Raw genomic sequence first — 27,133 nt, 5'->3', positions numbered from 1 at the left:
CCTATTACTCAATTGAAGGCAAGAGTGAATATGATTAGTCTTATGGGAAAAAAAATGTCCATACATTATACAACTCTACGCAATTCTATGATAAAAAATGGGATCCATGGTTTAAGCATGGTGAAACTCTTTTTCAACCATTAGATTATTGAATTCATATATCAATGACTCTTTTTGAAAAATAATATATCTTTAATACGTCTTAAAATATTTCATACAAATTCCAAATGTATTACAGTCTATGCAAATTTATACCAACAGGATTCTTGTCCTACAACCTATTTTTGTATCCATTTTCTACATGTATACATTGTATTGCCTGTTCATTCGTTTTTGATATGCAACACATCTTTGTACCACCATTTTTCTGAAATAAAAAAGTTTGTGAACAAACAAATGTTTGCCTTTTAAGTAAGCATATTTTTCCTACATGGTTTGTATTTGGCAAATTTTACTTGGAATTCACCCAGGTAAACATGCACATTCTCCTGTACCAGACAAAATTGAGCATATTTATTTATTTTTTGCTTAGGAAGTTAGGATGTCTTTATTACTATTAGCAAATAGTATTTATTTCATAAAGTAGCATAATAATGTTTAATTTGTCTGCATTAACTGTGTAGCTCTTTGCAAACCAGATTTGCTTTCCAATAAAAAAACATCTTATTTTCAAGTGTGACAGTCTCTGAGATCATATATATGGACTCGGTCCCGATTCACACTTATGAGATGCGGGAACCATGCGAATCCACTGCGGGTTCCCGCATCGCACCTGACTCGCAGAGCAGTTCATACTGCCATATGCATACTGCTGGGAGTGTCAATACAATGTTAATGACACCCCCATTTCAGTTTGCATATCGCACTGCGAACTGACTATCAACACCCATTTGATCCGATTCTGGAGTGGACCAAAAAAGGGTCCTGTGCGAGTTTGGTCTGGCTCGTGGGAGTCTATGCCTGGAAGTGGGTGCAAATACCTGTCTTAGACAGGTATCTGCACCCCCCCTCCCCCCTGAAAGGTGTCAACTGTGACACCGGAGGGGGGATGGCTTCCGATGAGTGGAAGTTCCACTTTAGGTCTTACCTACAAATTTTCTTAGGGAGAGCAAAGTATAAAAAACAGTAGTAACTTTTAAAACCAACCTTTTCCTCTAAGTCTTTAATTTGTCTCTTCTGAATATCAGTTTTATCCTCCAGATCCCGTATCCTCTGAAACAAAAGAAAAATAAATAAATTACTATACTCCACAGACCTGTAGGTGACAGGATATTTGGGCTGCCGTGAGAATGTGTCGTAAGAGCTTCCGGGGCGGTTTAGCTATCTTAAGTCGGGACAGGCCGAATAGGAAGAACTTGGGTTCAAGCGGGGCGGGCACCTCCAACAAACGGACAAGGAGCTGTTGGGTCAATTTCCAGAAAGGGGATATCAAAGGGCAGTATATATGAAACAGGGTACCCCTGTCTTTTAGGCAGCGCCAGCAATGAACAGAGGTGGAGGGATATATTTTGTGAAGTACCTCTGGGGTCCGGTACCAATGGAAGAGTATTTTGTAGGCATTTTCCTTATAAAGGGTGCATAAGGAAGATTTAGCCGCCTGTCGCCACACCCCCTGCTAGGACTGAAAGTATATTTTTAAACAAAAATAGGATTCTTGTACTATGTACTATGCACTTGCATTTGTACTATGCGTCCATTGTGGGAAAAAGGAAGTCAGCATGCTTCAGTTTTAGAGCAAAGCAGTACCAAGAGGCGTGGCGGATGCTGGTATATTTTTTTTTGGGGGGGGGGGGCGGCGGCAGCAAACAGTCCACCCACAACCATTGGTGTCGATAGTCCCATATCTAAGAGGCAGAAATTGCTCATTAGTCAAGGAACTCTTAATAACATCTGGAAGAAACCTAGGGGGTTCCATGGAACCATGGTTGAGAAGCGCTGGTCTATGCTAACCCTTGAGGTGTTTCTGCCACAGTAAATCTTGATCCATTTTGAGTTTTAATTTTCATCCTCAAAGTATGCAGAGCAGGAGTTCTGACTTCACTTGCTGCACACTTGTAGCGGTGCAGTGTCTGGAAAGCCAGAAGCCAGTAAATTAGCATTTTCAAAAGCAGCTCAGGCATGGTTGACCCTGTATAGTCTCAGTAAACAATTACCTGGTTTATGAAACAAGGGATGGCAAGGGGTACAATGTCTCCACAATGTCTCCTTTAGTCATTGCATCGCTTTAACTTTTCTAATTAGACCTTAAAGGGGTTCTGCACTCAGAATAAAACATTTGCCCATTCTCTTGCCTCTAGTTAATATATTTCATAATGCCACCTGTTTTTTTTTTTTGCATTCACCTACCTTTTGTAATCTTTAGTAGTTTATTTTAAACCCCTGCGGCGATGGGCGGTCTCTTGCGGGGATCAGCGTCATTTCCTGCTGAAGCCCGCACTGTCTCCTGGGATCTCGTTCGTGTAATCCCAGGAGACATTGCGGCTAATGCACCCGACATCTCGCGAGATCTCGGGTGCTACAGCCGACATCTCGCGTGATTTCGGTAATTACAGGCTGTAATTACCGAAATCACGCGAGATGTCGGCTGTAGCACCCGAGATCTCGCGAGATGTCGGGTGCATTAGCCGCAATGTCTCCTGGGATTACACGAACGAGATCCCAGGAGACAGTGCGGGCTTCAGCAGGAAATTACGCTGATCCCCGCAAGAGACCGCCCATCGCCGCAGGGGTTTAAAATAAACGACTAAAGATTACAAAAGGTAGGTGAATGCAAAAAAAAAAACAGGTGGCATTATGAAATATATTAACTAGAGGCAAGAGAATGGGCAAATGTTTTATTCTGAGTGCAGAACCCCTTTAAATCACGTAAAAAGCACCCCATACACCGCAAGGACCCCCACCAAGCTCCCAGATGAGGAGGAAATGCAACTACCCCCCAACAATTCATTGCCAAAGTGTATACAGCAGAAGATAAGACATCAGAGAGGGATCTCCACATACATCTGCATCAGCAAAACATCGGACTGCACAACACCGAGAGCACCGATCACATCACGTAGACAGCGGGCACACAGTGTGGGGACAAACACCTCAAACAGCTGGGGGATGTGTTGCTCCGACAGGTAACCTTTATTTGCGATGTGTTCATCCTGTGGCTCCTCTACGATCACTGTGATCTCTGTACCGCCTCCCCTTTACTGCTGCCCAGTGTCTCCTCATGCCTGAGCTGCCTCCTCCGGAGTGAACCTGATCCTCAGATACACCTCCAACCCCACCAATGAGCGGCCTCCTCGGCGGCCAATAGTATCGCTTCTCCTCTTGACCAATTGGGTAACGGGTCTCAGGATCTGCTTCCTGATTGGCCGGGGAGGAGAATCAGGAAGACAACAGTGAATATTAATTCACTATTGTCACACAACTGGGCGGGCTTGGGGAGCAGTGCCATTTTCCCCTCACTTGTCTCCATGGGGACAGACACGATTGCCTCCGCCACTGCCGACGGCTCCAGTAAGCAACGGAGGGCACCGAATCGCAACAGGAGGGGAGGGGGGCCTCTACTGCCACTGATAAAAGTGATCTCATGGCAGAGACCACTTTTATCTTGCAGCTGACCGCTAGCCGAACATGGGGACACTGGGGGTTATAGCAGCTAGCTGATGCCATAACAACGATATCCGTCCCCAAAGTAGGGACACACATCTGCAGCGGTTGGCATGTGGTTAATGGGATAATAATGAAGCTGCTTTGCTGGTGCTACTGATGGAGTTATTGCAAACAAATTTTCAAAGGCTTTTTTTTTCTAGTGATATCAAGAATAATATTATTATGCTTTTTTTTACTTGGGCAAGTTACCACAACACCATTATCCCATAGTTTTTAGGATCAAAGATACAACTATGTTGGTGTCCCTTGTTAATTTTACATTGTATTTTTTAAAATGTAACTGCCTACTCCCAAAATGTCATTTGAAGTAAAACACATAGCCAAGTATTATTCTACACAATTTGTTTTATTGTGCATTAAAAAAAGAAAAAAAAATAGACATGTTATCTGTCAATAGAACTTAACCAAAAAGTTCATTCTATGCAAAAAAAATATAGAAAATATACCAAATCAAATCATTATTTAATCAAAAAAATGATGTCAAAGCAATAACTCCAAGGCCAATAATAAATAACACGTTATCTCATCCGATTCTGCAACATGGCTGGTTGACGAACGGCCATTCAGAAACTAACTGAAAAGCATGAAATGAAAAACGTAAACTGAAAAGCGCTAAATGAAAAGTGTGAAAAGGAAAGTGCAAATCAGCACTCACCAAACTTCTACTAACACAAAATTAGCAGAAGGAGCCCAAAGGGTGGCGCTAAAGAGCTGAAAAAACATGTAGTACATCACTACGTACACCCCGCAACTGCTCTAGAAATCATGGAACAGAGAAACTTCGAATCAGCAGCCCACCCACACAGAAAGTAAAGTAGAAAGTCTTTATTGAAGCATAAATATAATAAAAACACTGGATGGGTACAGGCAGGGGAAATGCAGAATTTTACAGCACAAACTAATTTTGGTAGGATAATTATCAATGCAGAATGTATGTTTCTAGCTAAAGAACATTATTTTTTTATCAAGTGTTATGGGTAAAGTTCTGCTTTAAATAAAGAGATATGTGGAACTATCTATCTATTATAAGACTGAACATCATTATTGGAATCTTACCTGGTGAGCCTGTTGCAGAAGCTCCATCCTTTCCTGAAGGATCTGACAGTCAAACTCTCTGCTTTTTCTCAACATTTGTCTTCTGAGCTTTTCCACAGCCATCCTGAGCTCATCTTGTTGCTTGTCATTTAGAAGCTCTCCAAATTTAATGACTGTGTCTTGCTGCAGTGCATTATAAAGTGTGGCCTCCAGTTCTTGGATTCGCTGTTCAATCAGCAGTCAGAGAAATTAAAATACAGTCAGTGTTAGCTGTAATGATCACTGGTCACACTTTTCTACACATTTGTAAGACATTTTTATGCACATGAAATGAACAGATTTGCAATAGTATTAAAGTGTATTAAAACCCCAAAACATTTGTAATATATTGCAGCTTATCAGTCCTTAGATGTGGTGCGTGCATTTATTTTCATGTTTCAGGCTGCAGGCAATTTTCCTTTATTTTACACCTGGTAATCCTGCTAATAACACACTTCCTGTCATAAGGTGACACACTCCCTACTGTAGCGCTAGAGAAGCAGCACGCTCATCACCAGACAGGAAATGTGTGTTTACCTCCCACATGTTGCGGGGATGATGAGGAGGATGAGAAGAAGTTCATACACACTTTCTGTCCTAGTGTGACATCACTGCTTCTTGTGCCGCGTACACATGATCAAACAATTGGGTGGAAAAGTACGGAAAACTCAAGTCCGCCGGACAATCCCCCCGTGTGTAGCCTCCGGCATACTTATTTGACCCGAAAGTACGGCGGACTTAGAAAGTAGTTTTGCACTCCAATCTTCCCGCTGGACTCGCATTTCAGCGGACAATCCAGCCATGGGTATGCCAGTCCGCCGTACTTTTGAAAGGAACAGACTTTTCCCGCCCGGAAAAAAGTCCGTTCATTTCGAGTGGGTCTCCAGGTAGGCGGGGCCCGCAAAGGAGACGTCGCTGGCCCCGCCACCTGGTATGGACTTAAAAGGGAACCCCAACGCCAAAAAAATCGGCGAGCGGCCCCCCCTCCTTAGCCGTACCAGGCCGCGTGCCCCCACCCCAAAGCACCTTGTCCCCATGTTGATGAGGACAAGGGCCTCTTCCCGACAACCCTGGCCTTTGGTTGTCAGGGTCTGCGGGCGGGGGGCTTATCGGAATCTGGGAGCCCCCTTTAATAAGGGGGCCCCCAGATACTGGCCCCCCACCCTATGTGAATGAGTATGGGGTACAATGTACCCCTACCCATTCACCTGTGAAAAAAGTACAAAAAAAACACAACACAGGGTAAAAATAGTTTATTGCACAGCTCCGGGGGTCTTCCGTCTTTGGGGGTCTTCTCGCCGGACTCCTCCGCTATCTTCTGCTAGCTCTTTTTCTAGCGGAGGAGCCTGGCTTTCTTCCTCGCCGCCGCCCTCTTCTTCTGACTTCGGGGGTCTTGTCCCCCTCTTCTGGGGTCTTGTCCCCCTCTTCGGTTCTTCTGCCGGGCCACCGCCTCTAAAAGAGCTATAAGAAGGTGCGGTGCAATAAACTATTTTTACTGCATATAAAAGTATGTGGCGCTACCTTTTGAATAAATATCAAAATACGTGAAATAAAAAATAAACTATGATCAGAATAAATGTGCAAATAGCAAAACACTGTGCTTATATAACCATGCACAACACAATTGTGTATAATGACTGAAAAGTGCACAATCACCTATAACAAAGTGATACATACAAATCGCATTAAGTGTGCAAAAAATCGCATAACATGTGCAAAAAATCGCAAAATAATATTACAAAAAAAATCACAATAAAAATATTTAAAAAAGAGGAAAAAAAAAAAAAAAAAAAAGTGTCCATAAAATGTTCAAACTAATGTTCCAGTGCTTGTTCAATAGACTAGTTCTAATGATGGAATATTTCTCCAACAAGCTAGACTAATTGGAGACAGATTCATACAAAAAGGATATCAGGTGGATTCCATTGATGAGAAAATGAATAGTGTTGCACAATTGGATAGGGATACACTTATACAGGATAACATTAAAAATACTGATAAACAAGAATCTGTTTCCATCGTTATGGATTATAATATCCAATACAAACAAATAGAAAACATTATAAAAAAGCATTGGAGAATTATTAAAACAGACCGGGTACTTGGGAACCATCTACCTGAGAGGCCCAAGTTTGTATACAGAAGAGCACCCACCTTAAGAGACAGCTTAGCAAAGAACGTACTGGATCCCCCCAAAAAACCTTTTTCCTTTTTTGAAGGGAAAGGGTTTTATCCCTGCAAGAAATGTTACGCATGCCGACATACGAAAGAAAACAAAAAGAAAAAATCATGTTTCACCTCAATGGTGACTAAAAAAGAGTATGAGATAGAGGATTTCATCACATATAGAAGTGAAGGGGTTGTATATCTCCTAGAATGTCCTTGCCGCATCTAGTATGTGGGAAGAACAAAAAGAGAACTTTGGAAAAGATTGAGGGAGCATGTCCAAAACATTAAAAAGGGTTTTGATAAACATAGCCTATCGAGACGTTTTGCGAAGTTCCACAAAAAAGACCCTTCTTCTTTACTAATTTGTGGGATTCAAAAATACAAGCCCCATTGGGGAGGAGATAATAAAGTGATCAGGATTAGTCAAGCTGAATCCCGATGGATTCATGAATTATGCACTTTAAAACCCTTTGGACATAACGTTGACTTTGATCTGAATTGCTTTATTTCTAATTATTGATATATAATTAAAAAAATAATTTTTTTTATATATATTTTTCTGAATATTTTTATATTTTTTAATTTTCTATTTTTATATATTTCTATTATATTGGGGTTTGATTTCCCCTGTTCTTTTGATGTAATTTTTATTGCATTTATTCAGCCGGAATCAACTTTGTGACCTGTTATACGATAGTTAAATTGATATTGTCACATTTCTTCCACATTATTACTATGGATGTGTATTTTTAGCCAGCACTATGATATTAATGATGCAGTATATTTTTTAACCACAAGATGGCAGCGGTAGTGAAATGTTTTATATCGAATTGTATTTTATATAATTTTATGCTGAAAATGCTTTAATAATTAATAGGCGTTTTTTTGCAATATTAAATGTATTAGAAATGTGTAGATTTTAAGTTTATTTTGCGGATCAATTATTACTGATATAGGCGGCGGTTGTTGTCTGAAGTTGCCATAGCAGCACCGCTCGCTCTATATAAACCTCTATGACACCTGACTCCTTGACCCTTTGAAAAAGTCACGTGTCTGTGACGCAACGCGTCAGAGAGGAGCCAGGTGTTACGATCGTCACTTCCGGCCACGGCCGAGACCGGAAGTTCCTTTGTTTACAAGCGAGGAATTCGAAATTATATGTGAGTGGATATTTTTGGTATCTTTAATAAATGATGCGGTTTTACACATGAGAGTCCCCTTTCTTCCCTTATGATCACTGGCATTGGAATACTTTGTGAGGTGGAATTATTGAGAAGCAGTCATATCATCTATTTCCCCTACATGTGAATTTGACCCTGCGGGGTCTATCATTGAGGTGAGAGGCTGGGGGAAACGGGGGGTGCACTGGTGGAGCACTGAAGGTGGATTGTTCCTCTTGTTTGTGAAGCACGTTTTCATCTGAGTGAACACGGCATGTTTTTTTTTTTATTATTTTTTTTTTTATTTGTATTTGGGCGGAAGGACCAAACCGGCCACAACATGTACAAAATCCAAACATTCACAGTGCAATATAAAGTAGCGACAATCTGAATACATGACATAGTACAACCGCAACACAGGTATCTCCTGATAGTAACATGTAACATCATGCCGTTTACGTCCGGCCAGGTCTCTACCCCCGCCTTTTTTCTTTTTCCTGTTGGTTGTAGAAGGATGTAAGAAAGCCCAGGAACTCCAACAGAGCCCTGAGGTGCCAAGGGAAGCAAAGCTAGATAGAAAAACAGTGAATAGAAGAGGAAGTAGTAAGGGAGAGGTAAGTAAAGGTCAGGCGGGGGGCAGGAGGAAGGAGATTGGGGGGGCGGGGCAGGGGAGGGGGGGAACCCACGAGCATGGGTGTCCAGTATACTCAGATTAGGTAAACATTCGAACGAATGGTCACGATATCATCCACTTCACGGTGGGTGATCTAGGGGCATCCATAGGGCCTGCCCCTCTTGTGAGAATTTAAATATATTCCAAAGCTGCTATGTCTTAGTATATAACTCCTGTCTGTGTTGGCTCGTCAGGACAAGGTCTTCCATCTTATTAACGTCTTCGACTTTCCTGACCCAAGTATTTAGAGTAGGCGGGAGTGGGGATTTCCAGGCAAGGGGAATGCATGCCTTCGCCGCATCTACCAAATGTCTGATCAAAGACTTCTTATACAAGCGTGTGGGTATGTCGTTAACATGAAGCAGGAAGAACGCCGGATCATCCGGGATCACATAATCAGTGAATCCCTGCACGACCTGACGGACTCCCTCCCAAAAACATCTAAGTCTAGGGCAGGACCAAAAAATATGCAACAGAGTCCCCGTCCCCTCCCGGCAGCGCCAGCATTCATCCGACACCGCCGGGAAAAATTTACGCAAAACTACCGGGGTCCTATACCATCTCGTGAGGAGTTTGTAATTCGTCTCCTGCACCTTAGTGCAGATTGACGATTTGTGCGTAAACAGCACAATTTTCTGCTTCTGTAGATCTGTGAATGTGCAATTCAGTTCCCTTTCCCATTTAATGAGACTTGGGAGCTGATAGCCTTCCGGCGGAACATTAAGTTTAGTATATGTTAAGGACAGAGTGTGAGCCACCAACCCCGTTCCGGAGCATAGATCTTCTATGGGTGTGGGAGAAGAAGACTAAGCGGCGTTAGGGTGTCTAAAAAGTGTCGCAGTTGTGCTGTTCTCAAAAAATCCAGGCGGTAAGAGCCATTCGGGTCTGTCAGTTCTGCAGTCGTTCTCCAGCGTCCCGCTACACTAAAATGTGAGGCTAGGTAACACCCGAATCCCTCAGGGTTCAGAATGCTGCATCAGATGTGCCCGGGGGGAAACGTGGGTCGTCTAAAATCGGGCGGAGGGGCGAGTTATCGGAAGACAGGGGGACCCGGGAGGCCAGACGCGTGCAGACTACCACAGTATTGCCTATGAGCGGGTGGCACTTGAGGGTCAGCGGCACATCATTGTAGCACCATGAAATGACATTCAGGAGTATCCCGCTCTGGGCTTGTTCCACCTGTGTCCACAGCTTCACCTTCCCATGACGACACCAGTCAATTAGTCTAACCAGCTGTGCTGCTTTGTAGTACGTGTGCACGTCCGGCATCGCCAGACCCCCAGATCGCTTGGGTAGGGACAAAATCCTCCCCTGTAACCTAGACCTTTTTCCCGCCCACAGAAAGTTCAAAAATACTGACCGGATTTGTGCGAAGTAGGATAGAGGGATGTGGATTGGGAGGGCTTGAAGGAGGTAGAGAAATTTGGGAAGAATCATCATTTTCAGGATGTTACAGCGGCCAAACCAAGAATGGAGGCCGCTGTTCCATTTGCATAACAAAGCTTGCACTTTATGAAGCAAGGGTGGAAAGTTGAGCTGAAAAAGTTGATAGTTTCGGGGGTATAAGTGTGCCCAGATATTTCAAGGTTACTGTAGTCCATTTCAGGTTGAAACGAGTTTGTAGATTAGTCAGCTGGGGAGCGGACATGCCTACTCCCATGGCCTCCGATTTACTAAAATTTATACGGAAGTTGGAGAGTTTGCCATAAGTTTCAAATTCACTAAGTAGGGTAGGTAGTGATAAGGACGGATCAGCCAGAGTAAACAGTAAGTCATCGGCGTAAGCCGAGACTTTGTATTGTGTATTCGCGACCCCGATCCCTACAATATCTGGGTTTCTCCTAATATGACAAAGGAAAGGCTCCAGGGTCAGGGCAAACAGCAGGGGGGAGAAGAGGACACCCCTGCCTGGTCCCATTGGTAATCTCAAAGATGTCCGAGAGAACACTGTTGGCTCTCACCCCGGCCATCGGATTGGAATACACCGCCGAAATCCAGCGCATCATCCTGTCCCCCAGTCCAATGTGCTCCAGCGTGGAGAACATAAACTGCCAGTTCACTCGGTCGAACGCTTTTTCGGCGTCCGTCCCGAGGAATACGCACGGAATGCGTTCCTTATTCGCCACATGTAACAGATTCAGGACTTTAATAGTATTGTCCCTGGCTTCTCTGGTTGGTACGAAACCCACCTGGTCTAAGTGGATTAAGCTAGGTAAATGTCGTTGTAGTCTAGTGGCCAAAATTTTTGTGAAGAGTTTCAGGTCTGTATTTAGCAAGGAGATAGGGCGGTAGCTCCCACATTGCGCTGGATCCTTGCCTTCTTTCGGTATCACCAAAATCTGGGCCTGTACCGTTGACTCATGGAAGTGCGCTCCCGTGCTCAGGACATTAAAAAAATTTATCAAATGTGAACCCAAAGACGGGAGAAGGGTTTTATAGTATGTATTCGTGAGACCGTCTGGACCCGGAGCCTTTCCCGTCTTAGTGGTGCCTAGCGCCGACTGAAGTTCTAGTAACGTAATTGGCTCCTCTAAGTTCTCTATAACTTCGACCGGTAACGTGGGCATGAGGGAGGCGGCGATATACTGAGAGGTAGCATTTGGGGGCGGCGGGGACGTATGTAGAATATAAAGGGCGTCATAGAATGTTTTAAATTCTTGTGAAATTTGTTGCGGCAGGGAGATCTTCTGACCCCCCGCAGAGGTGACGTATGGTATATAGGAGGCGAGTGTTTGTTCCTGTAGGTTACGAGCTAAGGTCCTCCCGCACTTATCTCCGGATTCATACACCTTTTTCCGGCATATTTGGAGCATTGCCTTTGCCCTATAATGAAGCAGGTCAGTAATCTGCCTGCGAGCCACATCTAGCTCCCTACCTAAATGTACTGTGGGAGTGCGTTTATGACATACCTCCAGCTTCTGCACCTTTAGCAGCAACGCCGACAGTTGAGCCGACCTCTGCTTGTGGAGCCTAGCACCATGTTTAATAAGCACTCCACGGATCACCGCTTTGTGCGCTTCCCAGATCACTCCGGGGCTACTCTCCGAAGTCAAGTTAGTCTGGAAATAACAGTCTATTCCCCTATTTATGTCCGCGAGGATTTCTGGGTCCTGAAGAAGACTGTCATTCATGCGCCAGGGTGGTCTCTGTGATTTATGAATGTCCGTAATAGTGTATCGTAGGGTAATCGGGGCATGATCCGACCAAGTTATTGAACCTATCGTAACATCTTTAACAGCATGTAAATGTCTATGGGGGATTAGGAAATAGTCTATACGCGAGTATATTTGGTGGGGTCTGGAATAAAAAGTGTAGTCCCTTTCCCCGGGATGAAAAAGTCTCCACGTATCAACCAGTTGTGCTGAATGTAAAGACGCAGAGATGCGTTTACGCATCTCTCGGGAGGTGGAAGAAAGGCCCGTAGAGGTATCTTCCGTGGGAGTAAGAGGGACATTAAGATCGCCCCCTATAATAAGCTGGCCCTCTGTGTATCTAGCAAGGTGCGATAGTCTAGTTTTGAGAAAGGCATCTTGTCGGTCATTAGGGGAGTAGATATTTGCCAGGGTCATTACCGTCCCTCCCATCTTCCCCTTCAAAAATAAATACCGCCCTTCCTTATCATATTGCACGTCTAACAACGTCCATGGCACTTTAGCTGAGATCAGAATGGATACTCCCCTCGACTTAGCCTCCGTGTACATGGAGTGATAAACCGTGGGGAAGAACCTATTTTTGAGGAGAGGTAGAGAGTTAGCTCTAAAATGGGTCTCCTGTAAAAATACAATGTCCGCTTTCATGCGTCTCATATCCTGTAGGAGCATCCTCCTCTTCTCCGGGATGTTCAATCCCTTTAAATTCAGGGATATTATTGTAAGATCAGCCATGCTCATGGGTTCTGGGGGAGGGGGGGTGCGGGGGGGTGTAGGAGGCCGGGACTCAGGGGAGGGAAAGTGGATGCAGAAAGGGGAAAAGTTATAGATAGGCCCTTAACGGGCCTGAAAAGGAGAAATAAGAACAAGAAGTAGAATTAGGGCGCAATCACAAGAGAGAACTGCGCAAAGAGACAACTAAATGTGCTGAATACAGCTAAAGCGCTCCCCAGTAAGATACCGGGATTCGGGCGCGTTCCTAAGTGGGGTAGTGGTTGGACAGAGCCGAGAAGTGTGGCCCCCGGTCCCACCTAACACCCCCGGCAATCCGGCATATAACAGCAACATACAACGGCAAAAACATCTGACCATATTTGTGGAACATTATATAGCATATAAAGACATGAAGAATATTCACAGGGAGAAGAAACATGTTAACATCAATGATCAGCTCAACTATAAAAGGAAGAATAACCCGAGGGAAAGAAACAACACTAGACAATCATGTGGCTAACAGCATACCCTCTACATCACTCCCCGATAACAAACATGGTTGCTGGTCGCCCCAACTCCCTCAAACCAAAATCAAACTCCTCCACAACCCGAAGGAGTACTTCCACCCCCCAGCACAGTGGAATCACCCCGGGCGTCCCGGGCCACCGGGCAAAACAGACCCCCCTCGAGCAAAACACCCCCTCCCCCCCAGATGGAAGAAATGGTCACGTCCCTCTGTTCAAGGCAGACCATCACACAAGGCAGTATATAGTACATCCAATACGGGGCGCAGGTCAGGGCCTGCACCTACGAGTTTTCCAGGGAGACAATCCCCACGTGGCAAATAAGTCTCCGTCCGGCATCCCAGCGGTCAGGGGGGTGTGTAGGCCTAGCAGCAGGGGAGAGCATAAAACCCAAAAGCATGGTGTAATTCCTGTGGCCATCAACCCTCCTCCCCCCGCCCTCAACAAAAGCAACTGCCATATCCATCTATTGCCAGGGTACACATCGTCTCGCTGCCATGTAGAGAGTATCATAGAAAAAAGACCCCCCACCGCATATCAATGTACCTCAGTCTTCCATAAAAAAGGAGACACAGCAGGGGTCCGGAGGGGACACAACGGGGCGGGGGGGGGGGGAGCACAAAAAAGAAGGGAAAAAATCCGGGCTATGAAGGGCAAGAAAGTCACAAAACCGCTGGGGGTACTGATAGAGGACAGTTGGGGGAGCCCAAAATAAGTCAGGGGTCAAGCAGCAAAACAAGGGAGCTACTCGCGGTGTGGAGGTTCCTCCCGCTGGGCCAACCTAGGCCGCCGTCGGTTGCGCTGCAACCTGGGCTGTAACGGGCCTCTGTACGCTGAGGGACCAGATCTTCCAACCGGGCGAGGTAGCAGTTGTAGCCAGTCAGGGACAGGGATCTGTTCCGCCTCAAGGAACCTGAAGAGGCCGGGCAGGTCAGCTGGCGACTGCAGGGTATACATGTTGCCTTCCCTCCAGAAAGTGACGGCAAGTGGGTACCCCCAACGATAGGTACATCCCTTCGCTTTTGCCAACTCCAGGACGGGGCGTAGTAGGGCCCTACGTTTCAGTGTGGCCCTGGAAAGATCCGGGAGAATGGAAACGGCAGCTCCGTTTAAGTCAACTTCTCCCTGCTCCCATGCTCTTCTCAGTATCTCGTCTTTCTGTGGGTATCGTAGCAGTTTGCAAAGGACATCCCGCGGACGTTCCGGATCAGCATTTCTAGGTCCCAGAGTCCGGTGAAGACGTTCCACTTCCACAGCACCCGCGGGATCCTCCAAGAGAATACGAAAAACTTCTTGCACAGCAGCCTCCATAGTTTCACCCTCGAGGGATTCGGGCACTGCTCGGAGCCGCAGATTGTTCCTGCGGCTCCTGTCTTCCACGTCTTCTAAGTGGAGCTGAAGTGCAATAGCTGTGTCACGATGTTGGTCTCGGGACCTTTAAAAGTCCGCCACTTGGTGCTCCAATATGGAAAAGGAGGCCTCCCCCGCAGACACCCTTTCCTTCAAAGCGGACACATCTTCCCTCACCTCCTGGATATCTCTGCGGTGCGTCTCCTCGAGGCGTAAAATAAGCGCCTCAATGTCCGTTCTGGTGGGGAGGGCCTGTATCAAGGATCGGAGATCTTGTTCGACCTGGTCCGACCCCCGGGAACTTCCTGGTACATCCATTGAAGCCGATGTTACAGACGGAGTGTCCGCGGCTGGATGTCGATCCGCTGGGGTGTCCCGACTCTCAGGCTGCGCTTGAGATGCTCCACGTGGTGTGCCTCGTGGCGCCGCCAATGCCGCACCTGTAGACCATCTTTGCGTGGGGTTAAAGTAGCGTTGCATCTCCCCGGCGGGGGTCCCAGAGCGATCTCCCTTAGCAGCTGCCCTTGTCCTGCATCTTTTGGGTGATTGCATGCCGATTTAACAGTGGAACACTGTAGGTGGAAGGCCGGGGCCGGGAGCTCACAGAAAATGCGACTTCACACCGCCATGTCCAGGCCACGCCCCTGAACACGGCATGTTTTTATCAGCACGCTTGGATATTGAGTCTATTGAACAAGCACTGGAACATTAGTTTGAACATTTTATGGACACTTTTTTTTTTCTTCCTCTTTTTTAAATATTTTTATTGTGATTTTTTTATAATATTATTTTGCGATTTTTTTGCACATGTTATGCGATTTTTTGCATACTTTATGCGATTTGTATGTATCACTTTGTTATAGGTGATTGTGCACTTTTCAGTCATTATACACAATTGTGTTGTGCATGGTTATATAAGCACAGTGTTTTGCTATTTGCACATTTATTCTGATCATAGTTTATTTTTTATTTCACGTATTTTGATATTTATTCAAAAGGTAGCGCCACATACTTTCATATGCAATTGTTTAGATAGTGCTGAGAACATTATTTGTGTTGGCAGCTTCCTTTGTTATTAAGTAGGCACTTGTTAGAAATTATTTATTATTAGTTTGAGGGGTTGTGCGCACTAGTACCTTATTTTTATCAAAACTATTTTTACTATTTTTACCCTGTGTTGCGTTTTTTTTTGTACTTTTTTCACAGGTGAATGGGTAGGGGTACATTGTACCCCATACTCATTCACATAGGGTGGGGGGCCAGTATCTGGGGGCCCCCTTATTAAAGGGGGCTCCCGGATTCCGATAAGCCCCCCGCCCGCAGACCCCGACAACCAACGGCCAGGGTTGTCGGGAAGAGGCCCTTGTCCTCATCAACATGGGGACAAGGTGCTTTGGGGTGGGGGGGCCCCGCGCCCCCCCTTCCCCAAGGCACCCCCCCATGTTGAGGGCACGCGGCCTGGTACGGCTCAGGAGGGGGGGGGGCGCTCGCTCGTCCCCCCCTTTCCTGGCCGGCCGGGTAGTGTGCTCGGACAAGGGTGTGATGTGGACCTGGGGGGGACCCCCACGCCGATTTTTTCGGCGTTGGGGTTCCCCTTTAAGTCCATACCAGGTGGCGGGGCCAGCGACGTCTCCTTCGCGGGCCTCGCCTACTTGGAGACCAGCTCGAAATGAGCGGACTTTCCTCCGTGTGTGTGGGCGAGTCCGTTCATTTCAAAAGTAGGGCGGATAGTACGGCGGACTTAGTACGCCGTATTAGTCCGCTGAAAAAGTGCCGTGTGTGGGCAAGTAGCCCGTTCGGAAAGTCCGACGGACAGTCTGGCGGGAAGTCCGCCAGACTAAGTCCATCGGATAGTCTGCTACGTGTGTACGCGGCATTGGAAGAGGCACTAAAATGACTGACCTCATAGTACTGAGTAATTCCCAGACTATTACATTTTGGGCAATCTCATAAATACTATAATATGAATGTGACAGCCAAACACAACTTCAGACTTGAGATGCTCGGTGCTTTGCTGGGGGTCTCAGAGAAGTCTGGGACCCAAGTAATAATCCTTTGACGCTAAATTTGGAGAAAGCCAACTGACCTATCAGTATGTTTTCAATTTTATCATTGAGTGCTTGCACTAAGCCTTGCTCAGGAGAGTGGCGAGTTGTTTTTTGCAGACTCAACTCTACAATTTTTCTGCAGCTAGACTTATTTGCCCAAAATGTAAGGATGTATAAGGAAACAGAGAGCGATGAATGGAGAAGCCATTTAGACACAGTACAAACAGTGGTGTGCACATGGATGCATTAATTAGCATTACTACCTTCTTATACACTCACCTGTGCTGTGTCTGAATGTAGCTCCATTAATCCAAAAGAGAAGGAAGCACATAAGCTATGCAGAAAAGCAATGTAGCTAAGTAAATCCAGAGTGAGAGCTGCCTGCCTAAACAGAACATTTAAAGTCAAGTTGAATGAGCAAGTGACATGTGAACCCAGCTAGCCTCTGTTTATTAGATTATGAAGCTGATTCTGGTCTCCCAGCTTTCCCTGTGGCAACTTTTGTATACAAGTCGAGAACTTTGCTTGGCCACACCAATATAATTTGGACCTCACAACAATCTCCATAAATACGATTTATGTATGAAAGTATATAATACACTCACCAAGTATGCCTGGTCCAGAGCTTGTTTTCTATAATCCAGTTCTTCTTCTAAATAACCCTTGAGCTTGCAGAACTGTTCCTAAGGGAGACAAACCGCATAAAACTGTCAACTTGTGTTAGTAAGCTGTTGCCATATTTCAGAATGCAAATTTGATACCCGCTAATTTCTCAGAGAACTCCAGGCCGCTTCTTTCAGAAAGTGCAAAAGCATAAGACCTTGGCCAAGCCACAGAGCTGGCTTGGACCCTAGCTGGGGGCATGGCCAAACCTCTGAGTGCAATTACAACCTATGTAATCTTACTCTGATGTGGATGGAAATATATAGTTTCAGTGAACAGAAAACCTAATATGTTACAGTTAATTCAAAAGTAATTTTTGCTGTTTTTTACATTTTTATATGCTGGCTGTGCATTATGATTGTGATTGCATTTTATATAAACTGTATATGATGGCTTGACAGCTCTATAGGGCAGTATATTCAGTATGTCCTATGATGTTACATAACTTTCCTTTCTATACCTCCTGCAGAGGATATCAGCTGTAGGAAAACACCTGAAACAAGATAAGACCCTTAAGAGCCAAACCGGACTCAAGCCATACAAAGTATTTTTTCTTTCTGGACCTTTGTCTAAACACCCCCTATTTCAAGTACATGAATAACTTCTACAGACAGAAACATAGCTGTGCCTTTTAGAGACTTCCTGACACCAGGGGATGGAATTATATGACAAGGACATTGTGATTCCATAAATTGTACACCCCCTTCCTGTCCTTGGCAATCAACATATGTTTTGACATATTACATGGTGACTGGATTAAGGTGACTAGCTGTTATGCTATCAATGCAGGGGTTTGTTCCTAACACTCATTAGAACTGAAGAAGCTGTTTTTATAAGCTGGAAAACATCTTTAGCTTTACAGAAGAAATTGTGTTGAATTTGACTAATACTAGCTAGAACAAATTTCAGATCACATGGTTGCACAGTTTGGAAGCATCATAACTGTTAGCAATGATGGACCCAAGTTCTTGTGCAGCGGGCAAAAAAATGTATGAAGGAATGAAGTGGTAAATCTTGGCAGTCTGCAACAGCTTACCATATCACTCTCCAACTCCATCATCTTCCGATGTAGGGCAGCTTCTGCTCCTTCTATCTGCTGTATCCACTGCAAGATAACCAAGTAAATACCAGCTCTTTTATCCAAAGGTATAACAAATTAAATATATATCTCTACTCTTATTTCAACAGCAATTCATATAAGAATGAATACAAAAGAATGTTCTGTTTTCTTTTATGAAAAACTGTTTAGAAGTAGCTTTTCACTTTTTTTTTAATACTACAAGATAACAAACTTATACAGTATACTTTATGTGCCTGTTCTAATTCACCTTTAAACTTCCATTTAAATGGTTTAAAAAATATACAATATGTGGTTACTAAATGTATAATATTGTTCAAAGTAACGTTTGCAGAACATTAATCAAAGTGCATTTTAAAACAAAAGAAAATGGAAGACGCGCACACCTAGTGCATTATCAATGACATTTATTGAATAGTAAAAATGATAAAAAATGGGTACTCACAAAATGCAACTCTCAATGAGCCATAAACCACACAGTATGGAATAGTGCGGAAACGTGCTACAACATACTTGTTGCTCTTTACCATAGAAGACCTCTTAGCGCTGGAAGTGACTGTTTTTGTTTGCATTTTAAAATATTATTTTTATATTAGTATTGTATAGTGTTACTACTGTACTAAGGTAAAAAAAAATGGATGTTTTTTATGAAGGGAGCCATGTGTACACGTAATTCCGGAGAGTTAAGCCTGGCACACACTATCAGTTTTTTTTTTCCTTTAACCCAGCAGGCTGAACAAAAAAACCTGAAAGCTTGGAGGGGCCGCTGTAGTAACAATCCAATGTTAGTACAGCGATCTCTGCTGCTGAGCGATTGTGTTCTGATAAGAAAGTAATTTATGAGATTGGATGAACCATAATTAAAGCATTATATCTAACAGGCATTGTGAATATTCAGCTGGCTTTAAAACTAATAAACAAATTAATATTTTATCATTACCTTCTCAGCCAAGGATAACACAGTACTAGCTTGAATAATAGCAACTTGTTCTTCATTTCTCAGATTCTGCAAAAGATCAAAATTAGAAATAGTTGTTTATGTCAAATTATGACTTACCATACTTGCTCACAGAAGTAAGACCTGGTAGCCTGAAACCGGTATAAGTCAAAAATATTTTTTTTTAAATGTTATTTTTTTCTGCAAATATTAATTAAATTATTTTCTTTTTAAATGAGAGATATTGGGGAAAAAATTGGAGGAAACCCAAATCATTTTTAAAGATTTTATTTTAAATATATGTAAGCCCTGACCTTTTCATATTAGGTCCATTTTGGTCTGTTAAATATACCATTGAAAGTGTTTTTCAATAAGTGCAAAAAATATCTATTGAGCCTATCAAAAGTTAAATATACATTGTTTCCACCATTTCTGTTACATAAAGTAACAAAATAAAAAAACTAAATATTTTACACTCACCCCATTGTCCCCTAGAATGTCCAGCTGTTTGATTAGATCCGGTATATTGACATCCTAAAAGACAAAGAAAATCCCCTTTTATTAGGAACATGTTTGAAGTGGATTGCTATATGAAACCTACTGTTTTTCTAACTTGGAGCAAATTCAACAGGATGGGTGGGTCCCTTTGCTTATCCATTGTATTGTCAATATTTCATGTTTGGGTGTTACATTGGTAGCATTTATAGGTGTTATTTCACAAAACAATATTATGCAATGCTTAGAAAGTACCACTGCTCTATATGTTTTCCAAGGCTCACAAGATCAGTCAGCCATTGCTTGAAACAAATCATAACAGCCAATTTCAACCACACCATTTTTCATATTTCTCTGTTGCAGAATTCACAAGATAGAAGCCACCGTGCCTGTATCATATTAATGGTAAGGATAGGTACAGTATTTGACTGGAGCTTACTGACAGGTTTTCAGGTTTATAATGATAAAAGGTATCACTTTTAAAAAATATACTGTTTTTGTAAACTGTGACCAGTCAGAAATGTATGCATGCAGACTAAAATTACTGAACTTTTCATATACAAAGCTTTTTAACACCTTAAATAATACTTGCATTTAAAGAGGAACTCCAGATATTGATTTTATTGCATAGTTACATTAGTCCAGCTTGGACTGATGTAAGTATGCATATGTGATACCTGTGGGACCACTGATGAAGCACAGAATTACTGTAGTAAACAAACCTACTGTTAGATCACCATTGTCTTTCAGGTCTCGGGCCTAGTGGCTGTCCTTCTGCATAGTAAACACAAAGGCTCACTCGCTTGGGGCGCCATTCACAGAACACCATGCATTTTTCTCAGCGAATCCAAAGCTTTCCCTGATTGGATAAAGTGGAGATTGTGACATCACCACTTTACCTCCCCATCCACTCAGAGAGTGCCTTTCATTCATTGGGAAACATGATGCAAGATGCTTTGTGAATGACACCCTTGACAAAGAGCAACCCCCTACATTCACTATGCAAAAGGACAGGACCTGGAAGACAGCAGTGCTCACTGTAGTAGCGGACCAATGTAACTAAGCAATAAACTCTCTACCTGGAGTTCAGCTTTAAAGCTGAACTTCATCCAAAAAAAAAAGGTTTCCCTTGCAGTGAAGGTGGAGCTGTGCCCTCAGTGCAAACATTTATTGCTTGTTTTTTGTCTAGGGGAGAGATGAAAGGAGATATACTTACCTGATCCTCCCCGCACAAGTTCCTGAAGCTTTTGCGACTCCCCCTCGCTCTAGCAGTCTTGAGTCATGACGTCAATAAGCCAAGAGCAGGCTCCAAAGATCTGCTCTGGACAAGAAGATGCCAGGAACAGTCCACCGCTGGATAGTGAGGCAGAGCCATTTGCTAGTGGAGCGAAGGATCAAGTGAGTATAAGGTTTTCTCCTCTCCCCTGGACAAAACAAGCACAGCCCCACTTCAAGGGAAAACTTTTTGTTTGCACTGATTTGGGCTTTAAGATAAAAAGAGAACATGAGTGTTATCAGTAATCACCCAGCCACGTTGCATGCTACACAATTTACCTTGACACCTTCCTTCATACAGTAGATCTGTAGTGCACTAACACCATCGGAAAATGGATGGATCTGAAGATTAAAGGGAGGAGACCTTCTCTCTCTCTCCTGTGAAAAGATTATAACAAACATGAATACTGAATTTGGCATGGTGCCAGTAATGATTATATTCCAAAATGCTTCTGGTCTTTCAGGAGGTTGTATTCTTTTTTTTGGTTAAAGGATTATTAACATTAACACCCATACTGCAATATTTTGCAATATTGACTAGATCCCAGAAATTGACATACATTTTAGAAAAAAATAACAAATACTTGGATATCAAACACCTGGAACCATTTTATGAACCAGTCTTACTTCTAATTCTAGATTACGGAATTCCAACAGTTCATTCTGATCTCTGGCATCTTGCAGTTCTTGTTGAAGGCGATTATTTTCAGACTCCAGTTTTTCATTCTGAAAAAAGTGATTTTAAGGACTATAGCTTCAGTAAGAAAAAAAAATAACGTCCGTTTACAATGAACATTTAGGGGGTTTGTAACTTGTATGTCACCAATATTTTTCTAGCTTTTCTAGATTTATATTTTTAATTTTATTTTTAAAAGAAAAGTGGGAGGATATAGGATTGGCGTAGCAAAAATAAAAGCTTGGAGGTAAAGTGTTTTCCAAAATGTTGTCAATTGTGGACCAGTAATTCCATATTTCTCATGTAGTACAACATATGATACCAGTGTTGTTAACCTTTTTTAGAATGTAGTTCATTGGGATGAACATATCACCTGCTTACACATCTACATTTTTCAGCTGTACCGACTTCCTATTACCCTTGGTCCATGTACAGATTTTTGGGATTCCCTTTTCCGACACCCCCACCCATAGATGGCCATCCTTTGAGGTCCACATCACGATAACTTTCCCTATAAAATGACCACTGGAAAGAATGAAATATCTCTGATCTGCATGATTAGCATGCTCCCTCTAGTGGTTTGCAGGTATCTCTTTGGCGAACATATTTTCTCACTGGGATAGCTGCTGTGCATGAGAGGAAGCATGAACATTTTTGCTAAAAACTGGAAGTGTTCTATGGGTTTTTGCAAGTTATTTTACTCTAAAAGCAAATTATTATGCTATTCTTACTTTCTTTTACTTTTTTTGTTGTTCTCGCTTTTATGCATGCCCAAAGATCCCTTTATTGAAATCAACAAAGCCAGAATATAACTTTGACATACATAAAGAGCAAACATTGAAGGGTGGAGATAAAAAGATCATGTTAGAGGAACCCCAAAGAGCTCGGTACTTTGTAATACAAGAGTGCCACCATAACAATTTACAATGGATTCTGGACTTTGTAATAACAAAACCCACCACTGTCTGAATGCCCATTGGTAGCGGGAGCATAACCAATTTATGTATTTATAAGATATCCTGTACTAAGAAAAAGTAAGAAAAAACATGTCTCACCTCTGAGTCATTTTGGAATATTTTTAGTTCAACAGCTATAGGAAAGAACCTTCAGAGTGCTTGGAGCTTGCTTAGAATTGTATTTTTGAACATAATGCTACTTGAAGCCTTTAAGCATGACAATAAGTGGCTCTGCTAATTTCCCATGACTCTTAATTCATTTGGTTATTTTACTGTTAAATCAGTAGGCCTGTACACAATGGCATTAAAACGGTAGCACACAGTAGGCATGTTTTACAATAGCCTCACGGTACCTGGCTCTTCAGGTAAATAGGCTGTGCTGAGTCAAATGGCTCACTATACCCCTGTAGTTACTAAAGTACTGTACCATGAAAAAAAAAGAATGTGGACTCCCAAACCTGATTGGTTTATTTGTACTTCTCTCCACTGGGGCTGACTCTGCTCTCTTTTACAGGCATCCACCTTCTGTGTGCAAGTGCTCATATGTACACATTATCTTAGAGATGGCAAACTACAGTGGGTATGGAAAAGAATCACCCCCCTTTAAAATAACAACATTGGGGGAGATTTACTAAAACTGGAGCACTAAAACTGGAGCAAATCTGGTGTACCTGCGCATGGTAGCCAATCAGCTTCAAATTTCAGTTTGCTCAATGCAGTCCAGTGCATGTTTGTTCTGCATTAAAAACGCATGTAAAGTAGGTTATATGGTTTCCAATGGCATAGTTCACACCAGTGCCGTCAGTTCCAGGGCTTTTCAGTTCCAGAAAAAAACCCAACATGCTGCATTTTTCCTGCACTGTACTGTAATGCAGTAAAACCCAATAAAAACACACTGGAGTGCATCAAAACTGCACTGGACCCTAGTATAGTGAAAAAAAACCTGGAAAAAAAGCACCCGGAATACATCCGGAAACACATGAAAAACGCACCAAAAATGCACAGGAACGCATCAAAAACATGTTAAAAACATGCTTGCAGAAAGACATCTGGGACGGATCTGGAGTATGTTTTTTGTGGTGTGAACCAGCCCTAAATCTCCCTCAGTATGTTGCTTTGCAGCCTGAAATTAAGACAGATGGCTTTTGCTTTATGCAGTTGTATTTACTCAGTGCAACTTATAACATCCAAGTGAAAGATAGAACACCAACATGTAAAAAAATTATTAAAAATTAAAAACAGAGTCACTGAGTTGGAAAAAGGATCACCCCCTTGTGCCTGTACCTTTTCTATTAGCTCCTGGTTTCGTTTCATGAAAAGTTGTTTTTCTTCCACCCAATGTGAATCCTGTAAACAAAATGAATGGCATTGTCAAATTATACATTATAACAAAACACTTAAAAGTCAAATAAAAATAATACATTTCATTAGAGAATTATACATAGGATAAATTTTTACTTGATTTACCGTACTAACCTGTCCCCTCTGAGCCAAAGCCTTTTCTAAGTCTTCGATTTTGGCTTTGTAACGCAAAGCCTCTGTCTGCATCTGTTCCTGTTCCTGTAAAATATTGTGAAAGAAACTTTATAATGCATCATTTATCTCTATCTGCCATGATTTAAATTCCGCTCTCTGCAGGCCAAAGCTCCCCACAGATATAGAAATTGCATTACTGGGAAGCAGTGGTGGCTGGTGCTCAAATTTTTTTTTGGGGGAGGGTAAACAAACTGAAAAATACTAAACCCCTCCCATCAATTGTAGCCTCACTGTGCCCATCAATTGTAGCCTCACTGTGCCCATCAAATGCAGCCACTTGTGCCCCATCATATGCAGCCACTTGTGCCCATAATATTCAGCCATTTGTGCCTGTCAAATGTAGCCACCTGTGCCTGTCATATGCAGCGACTTGTGCCCAGTATATGCAGCCACTTGTGCCAATCATATGCAGCCACTTGTTCCCATTATATGGAGACAATTGTGCCCATCAAATGCAGCCACTTGTGCCCATCAAATGCAGCTCCTTGTGCCCATAAAATGCAGCCACATGTGCCAATCAAATGCAGCCACTTGTGCCCATAAAATGCAGCCACTTGTGCCCATCATTTGCAGCCACTCGTGCCTATCAAATGCAGCCGCTTGTGCCCATCATATGCAGCCACTTGTGGCCAGTATATGCAGCCACTTGTGCCAATCAAATACAGCCACTTGTGCCCATCATATGCAGCCACTTGTGCCCATCATATGCAGCCACTTGTGCCCATCATATGCAGCCACTTGTGCCCATCAAATGCAGGCACTTGTGTCCATCAAATGCAGCCACTTTTGCCTGTCAAATGCAGCCACTTACACTGGCAATAAACACACACACACCCCCGCTCGGGGGTCGCAGCTTCTGGCACTTGCACACACCCCCTCAGGGCTCGCAGATATAGACCCCCCACCTCCACAGGAGATCCGGCACTTACCTGAAGACTCACACTCTTCGGTGTCTCCGTCCACTCTCCTCCTCTCCTCCACACTCGGGCAGCAGCAGCGGTGGAGGCGCCCCCTCCTCTCATGCTTCCCCGCTTGCCAAGGCGCTACTAGGCATCCGATAATTTTGCCTTGCGCTTTCGCCAATCGGCAAACAGGTCTCACCAACCTGCCTCTCTCTCTCTCTCCTTGCCCCGAGTCCACCCTTTTTTGAAACCGATTAGAGCCTCTGGCTTTAATCACGTGCTTCAAAAAAACGAAACACCCCCGCCATAGGAATCCATGTGTCCGGCATCCTGAAAAGGGCCGAGCACATGGATAGGGAGGCGGCAGCAGGGAAAGAGGGGGTGGTGCCCATGTGCCCTCAATGCACTGGCCACCACTGCAAGTCTACGCATTGGAACATGTTATTTGCTCACATCTGGGATTGATGGGCTCTTCTCATCACAGCCTTTTTATTCATATTAGTGTTCAACATTAAAAAGACACGGTCATCAATTTACCACTTGCCTACCAAGCCTATTCTAAATCACATAAGTGTAATCTGCCTTTTTTTGCTAGAAAATCACTTAAACCCCCACAAACATTAAAAAAAATTTTAAGCAGAGACCCTAGAGAATAAAATGGTGGCTGTTGCAATTTTTTATGTCACACGGTATTTGCGTATGTATTTTTTTTTAAATACACTTTAGTGAATTTTAATGCACAAATAATACCCAAAAGATTACATTACGCCAAGTAAATAGATACCTTAATTGTCACGCTTTAAAACTGCGCACACTTGTGGAATGGTGCCAAAATACGGTACTTAAAAATCTCCATATTCAACGCTTTTCAAACCTTAACAGGTTACCACTTTGGAGTTACACAGGAGGTCTGGAGCTAGAATTATTTATAACGATTGTGGTGATACCTCACATGAGTGGTGTGAACACCGTTTACATATGCGTCCGTGACCTACATATGCATTGGCTTTTGACTGAAAGCATGAGAGGATGGGGGTGCTTTCCATTTTTAAAATGTTATTATTTATATATTTTTATTTTTACACTCTTTTTAATTTTTTTTTTTAAATCAACTTTATTGCTATTACAAGGGATGAACAGCATCCTTTGTGATAGCATGGGCTGCAACAGATACTCTTTACTGAGAAATCTGGGGTGTATTAGATCCCAGATCTCTCCTCTGTTGTTAAAAGCATCTTTTACAGACTCGTAATGACCTGTTTACATGGGACTGAAAACAGGTTCCGGTTCCTTAGACCATAGCATGATCAGGGATGTTCTGGTCCTCAGTCATCTCTATGGTAGGCTGGCAAAATCACCAGCTTCAGTCCTGGGCTCCCTGATGAGACAAGAGAGCCCCGGAAGGCAGTGGAAAGGGGCGGGAGGGGGACCCCCTTCCACCGCATACAGAAAGCAAACCAACTTTGCTGGCTTAAAAGATTGCAGCTGCTGCCATGGCCACATTATAACCTCTTTAACCAGAGGACTAGGGGTGAGCTTCGAGTTCGAGTCGAACTCATGTTCGACTCGAACAGTGCCTGTTCGCCTGTTTGGCGAACAGTGAACAATTTAGGGTGTTCGCGGCAAATTCGAAAAGCAGCGGAACACCCTGTACAAGTCTATGGGAGAAATTTTAAGTGCTAATTTTAAAGGCTAATATGCAAGTTATTGTCCTAAAAAGTGTTTGGGGACCTGGGTCCTGCCCCAGGGGACATGTATCAATGCAAAAAAAAGTTTTAAAAAGGGCAGTTTTTTCGGGAGCAGTGATTTTAATAATGCTTAAAGTGAAACAATAAAAGTGTAATATTCCTTTAAATTTCGTACCTGGGGGGTGTCTATAGTATGCCTGTGAAGGGGCGCATGTTTCCCGTGCTTAGAACTGTCCCTGCACAGAAATGTAATTTCTGCAGGAAAAAAAGTCATTTAAAATCACTATAATGAATTGTCGGCTCCCGTAATACAGAGAACAGTCATTGAAAGTCATTGATAAAAATAAAAATAAAGTGTGGGGTTCCCCCAAATTCAATTCAAGGTAAGTAAGTCTCCCTGTAT

At 43.2% G+C, this 27,133-nt stretch overlaps 1 protein-coding gene across 5 annotated transcripts in view; it reads right to left on the bottom strand.

The window, feature by feature from the left end:
* Window positions 1–27,133, bottom strand: part of JAKMIP2 (janus kinase and microtubule interacting protein 2) — a 189,614-nt gene that overhangs the window by 15,396 nt on the left and 147,085 nt on the right. For all 5 annotated transcript variants that reach the window (XM_077472953.1, XM_077472954.1, XM_077472951.1 and 2 more), the window contains 10 exons: window positions 24,081–24,164; window positions 23,889–23,951; window positions 21,600–21,698; window positions 21,252–21,350; window positions 19,683–19,736; window positions 19,206–19,271; window positions 18,224–18,292; window positions 17,130–17,207; window positions 4,720–4,923; window positions 1,147–1,212 (listed from right to left, as the gene is read on the bottom strand). In XM_077472953.1, the coding sequence (XP_077329079.1) occupies window positions 1,147–1,212; window positions 4,720–4,923; window positions 17,130–17,207; window positions 18,224–18,292; window positions 19,206–19,271; window positions 19,683–19,736; window positions 21,252–21,350; window positions 21,600–21,698; window positions 23,889–23,951; window positions 24,081–24,164 (882 nt within the window). The remainder of the gene's footprint in view (window positions 1–1,146; window positions 1,213–4,719; window positions 4,924–17,129; window positions 17,208–18,223; window positions 18,293–19,205; window positions 19,272–19,682; window positions 19,737–21,251; window positions 21,351–21,599; window positions 21,699–23,888; window positions 23,952–24,080; window positions 24,165–27,133) is intronic.

The sequence above is a fragment of the Lithobates pipiens genome, unplaced genomic scaffold (assembly GCF_037356315.1).
Source record: "Lithobates pipiens isolate NorthernLeopardFrog02 unplaced genomic scaffold, aLitPip1_a1.2 Scaffold_8, whole genome shotgun sequence".
Taxonomy (NCBI): domain Eukaryota; kingdom Metazoa; phylum Chordata; class Amphibia; order Anura; family Ranidae; genus Lithobates; species Lithobates pipiens.
This window is presented reverse-complemented; position numbering and strand designations above follow the sequence as displayed.